Here is a 6301-nt window from a genome sequence, read left to right as displayed (position 1 = left end):
GAGAATTATGGGGTCTACGGTCCCCATGTGCCAGGGGACTTTGTGTAGGAGGGGAGTTGGCAGTGCTGCCTTGCAGGTTCAGAACCCCCTATCTTGCAGAAGGCGCCATGACCTCTGCCCTTTGCTGCCCCCCTCCCGCCCCCGGCGGGGCTCTCCTGTGCTCCAGGGAAGCTCCGGAGCCTGCAGTCTTTTGAGGGGACCGGGGAAGGGCAACCCCAGGTTGTGTACCCGCAGGCTACGCCAGGCGTGAGCGGCTATCCCCGCGCGGGCGGACGCGCTGTGGGCGTGGGGAAGCGATGCGCGTGGCCCGGGGAAGGTGTGTAGCGGCGCGCGGGGGGGTGTGAGCGCGCGTGCCCGCCCTCGCCCCGCCCCGAGGCCGGGCAGGTGTGGGCAGGCGGCCGGGACCCCGCCGAGTCGGGCCGGGAGAGCCGGCGGGAAACAGGAAGCGGGGGGAGGCGCGGCCGGACGGCCAGAAGGGAGGGAGGGAGGGAGGGCGTGCGGGCGGACGTGCGGGGCGGCCGGCGGTGGGACGCGCGGACCGGGGCGGGCGGCGATGTGGGGAGGCCCGGGCAGCCCCGGGGGCGGCGGGGACGGGGGCGGAGCCGGGGGCGCCGCGGGCACCGCCCCCCTGCGCCGGCGGAGCCGCCGCCCGAGCGCGGACCCGGGAGCCCGAGGCGGCTGCGGCGTGCGGGGTGAGTCCCGGGGAGCTCAGGGCGCGCCCCCGACGGCCGCCGGGCGCGGGTGGGGGACGCTGGCGACCCTGACGGCGAGTCCTGCGGGTAACGCCCCGGGGTGGGCTCGGCGGCACACCCAGCCCTAGGGCGCCCCAGTCGACCCCCGTGCGCCTGTTGCCCGCAGACCCCGAGGACGCAGCCATGCCGGGCCGGGCGGAGGCGGGGGAGGCCGAGGAGGAGGCCGGGGCCGGCTCCGGGTCCGAGGCGGAGGAGGACGCGCTGTGGGAGCGGATCGAGGGCGTGCGGCACCGGCTGGCGCGCGCCCTGAACCCGGCCAAGCTCACGCCGTATCTTCGCCAGTGCCGGGTCATCGACGAGCAGGACGAGGAGGAGGTGCTGAGCACCTACCGCTTCCCGTGCCGCGTTAACCGCACCGGTGAGCCGCGGGGCCCGAGGGGGTCACGTCCCGGGCCGACCGTGCCCTTGGGCGCAGCGTCCAGAGCCGTGGAGCGAGAAGCTAGGGCTCTGCTGTCCCGGGGCTTGGTCTCCGCAGCGGTAGAGGGGCCCGGCTGGGATGCCCACCAGCCTGCCTCCTCCCCAACCACCGCCGCGCCCAGGCGGTCCGCGTTGCCCACACCGGCGTCAGGGTTTTGTCCCTTGGGGTTCCCTCCCACTTCCTGGGCCCACATGAAAGCAGAGGGTTGATGTGGCTGCCAGGGCCGGCTGGGCCTGGGACCTCCCGGTCACAGCCGGCGGACTTGGCACCTTTCCTGCGCGCTTTGATCTCCGGGTTCTGTCTGCCCCCTCCGCTGTGCGCCACACACTCCCGGGAGAGTTATTTTTCCAGAGTCAAGATCCATCTCAGCTTTATGAGGGTCCCTTCTCCCACAGAGTTTGCCTTTGAACCAGAGCTGACAAAGGCATGATGAAATGGTCTTTAATGGTAGAATTTCAGGCATGGCCAATGGGTATTTACTTGGTATTTACCAGGTATTTACCAAGTATTTACTTTGCTTTTGGAGATGGAGGGGGCTTCTCTGTGCCATTCAAAAGGCAGGGCGCATTTGCGGCCCGCATCTGTGTCTGTGGGGGGTGTTAGGGAGCCCAGGAGCCATGAGGGAGTTTGGCTCCCCTGGCTGTGGCACACGGGCTCTCGTCTCTTCCCTGATGTGTTGGGACAGGCCCCTGTGTGTGTCACTGGCTCAAAAATCTGGGGAACGTGGGCCTGGAGCATGGTGGGAGCAGAAGCAACCAGGCACCTGGGGAAGCCCTCCCCTGGACCCTGGGTGCATTCCCCTCACTGCTCTCCAGGGCGCCTGATGGATATCTTGCGCTGCCGTGGCAAGAGGGGCTATGAGGCCTTCCTGGAAGCCCTGGAGTTCTACTACCCCGAACACTTCACGCTGCTCACCGGCCAGGAACCCGCCCAGCGCTGCTCCATGATCCTCGGTGAGTGGATCTGCAGTGGGTGCTGGGCCTCGGCCTCCATTTTACAGGCTCCTGATCCCATCCCTATTAGGAAGGCGCTCCCACTATCCTCGTTGAACAGTAAGGGAAACTGAGGCATGGAGAAACTGAAGGGGCTTGCTTAGGACCCCAGGGTGGGCTGAGGGTGGGGCTGGATGCTAGTCTTGTTCTTCCAAGTTCAGAGACACATGCTTAAGATGGCTCTTTTTCTTGATACTGTTTTCAGACATATGTCTGACGTACACAGATGTCCAGGTTTTGTATATAAAAATCCAAAGGCTCCAGGTGACTTTAAATTTTTTTTTTTTTTTTCGAGATGGTGTCTTGCTCTGTCACCCAGGCTGGAGTGCAGTGGTGCGATCTTGGCTCACTGCAACCTCTGCCTCCCAGGTTCAAGTGATTCTCCTGCCTCAGCCTCCTGAGTAGCTGGGACTACAGGCCTGCGCCACCATGCCCATCTAATTTTTGTATTTTTAGTAGAGACAGGGTTTCACCATGTTGGTTAGGGTGGTCTTGAACTCCTGACCTCGTGGTCCGTCCACCTTGGCCTCCCAAAGTGCTGGGATTGCAAGTGTGAGCCACTGTGCCTGGCCTGAATTTTTTTATATAAAAGAAATACACACACACGCATACACACATAGGTATTTTGCTTTTTCTTAGAACAACTGATTTTAGTGATTCCTTCACCTCTGTTACATACACTTGTTTTAAGTGACTGCGTCCTGTTCATTAGTGAAGTTAGGACATAATTCATTTAACCCATTTCTAGTTGATGGATACCTGGTTTCCAGTTTTGTGTTATTACTACAATGCGGGGAGCATCCTTGCATATGCGTCTTTGTGCAGATGTATTTCAGGAGAAGAGGTTCTGAGAAGAATTTCTCAGAGTGTGTGTATTTAAACTGTTAAGTCAACATACTTCCTACCAGGAGTGTGTAAGTGCCCATTTGGATCCTGGGGATCGTGTTTAAACATTTTTGCCATTCTGATATGTAAAAAATAATGTTATTGTTTTAAGTTAATATTCATTGAGCGATACAGTTCATCGGTTACCAGTTAGTAAATCTTGGGTAAATAACTGCTCTGTGCTTCAGTTTTTCTTTCTTTAAAATGAGTACAATAATAGTACCTACCTTATGGTATTATCATAAAGATTAAGTTTATTCATATATCTATATATATCTATATCTAGAACAAAGAATGAAGTTAGCAAATATACAGTAGTAACCACTGTAATTGTTGTTGGTAGGTTTGTGCATATTTTCCTGTATTTATTAGCCATTTTTATTTTGGCACTTGCCTATTGATAGTTTTTGCCTATATTTTTACTTGGTGGTTGTTCTTTTCTTATTGATTTGTAGGAGCTCTTTATATATTATGGCTCTGAGTTCTTGTTATATTTTCTCCCACTCTGTTGCTTACTGTTTAACTTTGTTACATCTTTCATTTTCTAAAGGTTTAAACATATTTACATGGATTTGTCCATCCTTTTTCTTATAACTCCTGGATTTTGTGTGTTGTTTAGGAAGATCTCCCCTGCTCCCAGATTCTAAAAATATATTTCAGAATTTCCCTCTAGTGTTTTTATGATTTGAGGTTTTTGACATAGTCTGTTGTCTCCTGGATTTTACTTACCTGACCTGCCTATTCTGTCTCCTGTTCTGTCCTGGCAGATGAGGAGGGGCCTGAGGGCCTGACCCAATTCTTGATGACAGAGGTTCGACGGCTGCGGGAAGCTCGCAAGAGCCAGCTACAGCGGGAACAGCAACTGCAGGCCCGGGGCCGCGTGCTGGAGGAGGAGCGGGCGGGGTTGGAGCAGCGGCTGCGGGACCAGCAGCAGGCTCAGGAGCGCTGTCAGCGGCTGCGGGAGGACTGGGAGGCGAGCAGCCTGGAGCTCCTGCGACTCAAGGATGAGAACTACATGATCGCCATGCGCCTGGCCCAGCTCAGTGAGGAGAAGAACTCCGCTGTGCTTCGCAGCCGTGACCTGCAGCTGGCGGTAGGCCCTGGGGAGACGAGTCGGGGAGGCAAGGGAAGGGGCAGCTTTTGCAGTATGGTAGCCAGCCAGCCTGTGTTCCAGAGCCACCATCGCTGGCTCTTTGACACGGTAAGTCCTTTTACTGCTTGGTGTGCCTACTTCATTGGGTTATGACTGTGGTTCTCAACGTGGGGTGATGTTGACTCCCTAGAAACATTTGGCCATGTCTGGGAAGCATTTCTGGTTGTCACAACTAGTGGGGTTTTATTGGCATCTGCTGTGTAGAGGCCAGGGATGCTGCCAAACACCCTGCAGGGCCCAGAGCAGTCCCCAACAAAGAATCACCCAGCCTAAAATGTTGGTAGGCCTGGGGCTGAGAAACCTTGGGTTATGAGGATTCAGTGAGTTTAGAGTCTCACCCTTGTCACCCAGGCTGGAGTGCAGAGGCGCGATCTCAGCTCACTGCAGCCTCTGCCTCCTGGGTTCCCGTGATTCTCCTGAATCAGCCTCCTGGGTAGCTGGGATTATAGGCGCACGCCACCATGCCCAGCTAATTTTTCTATTTTTAGTAGAGATGGGGTTTCTCCATGTTGGCCAGGCTGGTCTCCAACTCCTGACTTCAGGTGATCCGCCTGCCTCAGCCTCCCAAAGTGCTGGGATTACAGGCGTGAGCCACCACACCTGGCCCAGTGAGTTTAAGACGCAGAGTTTCAGACATGTGCAGTGCCCAGCATACTGCTCGTAACTTGTGTCATCAGTAGCCATTGTTGATATCATCAAGAGGCACACAGATTACAAGCATCAGGTCTTCATCCTCCCCAAAGCACCGTGTGCCAAGTCCTCATTTCCAAATACAGACTCTGAGACTCAGATTAGGGAAAGGACTTGCTCAAGGTCACAGAGCCAGGAAGCGGCACAGCCTGGATTTGAACCAGGCCCGGCTGGCCCCAGTGCCAGCTCCCTTCCATGCTGCTGTTCCATCTGCTCCCTGTGTGGGGAGGTCTCACCTGACTCCCGCCAACGGCAGGTGAGGCTGTGCCTCCTACTGCATCTACTTTCTTGGTTTCCAAATGGGACTTAGCAGGGGGATCATACTGGTATTTGACTGCCACAGGGCGTCGTTGCAAGGATTTAATGAGCTGATTCACGTCAAGGGCTTAGAAGTGCCAGCCACACGGCACGCAGGAGGCTCTCTCCAGCCATGTTGCTCGAGGCTCCATGGTGGGTTGTGACTGTGGAGTTTGAAGCCTCCCTACCCCAGGAGGCTGAGGCTGTGGCTGAAGTGCTGCAGGTGGCTGTGAGGCTGTGGGCACGGGTGCATCTGTGTGCCAGTCCCTGAGTTTGTGCATGCCAGGTGGGTCCATATCTTGGGGAGGTGAGCCCTGATCGGGGTGTTGAGGCCACCAGTTGAAGGGTCTAGCTTGAGGATGTGGATGGCTGGTTTGAGGTTGTGAGGTGACCGGGAGGCCATCGTTCCAGGTCCCACTTGGTGTGAGACATGAGGCAGAGGCTTTCTTTCTATTTTTCTGAGACGGAGTCTCACTCTATCACACAAGCTGGAGTGCAGTGGCGCAGTCTCAGCTCACTGCAACCTCTGCTTCTCGGGTTCAAGCAGTTCTTCTGCCTCAGCCTCCAAGTAGCTGGGATTACAGGCACCTGCCATCACACCCGGCTAATTTTTTATATTTTCAGTAGAGATGAGGTTTCACCATGTTGGCCGAGCTGGTCTCAAACTCTTGACCTTGTGATCCGCCTGCCTCGGTTGGCTTCCCAAAGCTATGGGATTATAGGCAAGAGCCACTGTGCCTGGCCCTGCTTTCTGAGGGGTACTGGGCAGGGACAGGGACACAGATCTCAGGCCAGCTCTCCTATGAAAAACCATGTGGCATGGGCAGGGCTTGCCTTTCTGTACCTCGGTTTCCTCATCCTCATCACAGATATGGATGATGTCACAGTTATGAAAGACCCCCGTGCACCAGGTACTGTCCTAAGTGCTTACCATGAACAGACCGCTTTAATTTTCCAGCCACCCTATGCTGGGGTGGATCACAGTGCCTTTCCCGTTTCTAGAGGAGGAAACTGAGGCACAGAGAAGTTGGTTTGAGCACTTTCCCAATGTCCCAGGAATGAAGGATTTTTTTTTTTTTTTTTTTTTGAGGTGGAGTTTTGCTCTGTCACCCAG

General features: G+C 55.9%; 1 protein-coding gene across 1 annotated transcript in view; it reads left to right on the top strand.

The window, feature by feature from the left end:
* Nucleotides 1–875: 875 nt before the first annotated feature.
* CARD10 (caspase recruitment domain family member 10) overlaps nt 876–6301 on the top strand; it is a 28846-nt gene continuing 23420 nt past the window's right edge. Inside the window, exons 1-3 of the mRNA XM_012458908.3 lie at nt 876–1110; nt 1986–2123; nt 3815–4140. Coding sequence (XP_012314331.2) covers nt 876–1110; nt 1986–2123; nt 3815–4140 — 699 coding nt within the window. The remainder of the gene's footprint in view (nt 1111–1985; nt 2124–3814; nt 4141–6301) is intronic.

The sequence above is a fragment of the Aotus nancymaae genome, unplaced genomic scaffold (genome assembly GCF_030222135.1).
Source record: "Aotus nancymaae isolate 86718 unplaced genomic scaffold, 86718_ANA_hifiasm-v0.15.2.pri h1tg000076l, whole genome shotgun sequence".
Lineage (NCBI taxonomy): Eukaryota > Metazoa > Chordata > Mammalia > Primates > Aotidae > Aotus > Aotus nancymaae.
The sequence above is the reverse complement of the archived record's forward strand: the minus strand, read 5'-3'. Positions and strand labels throughout refer to the sequence as shown.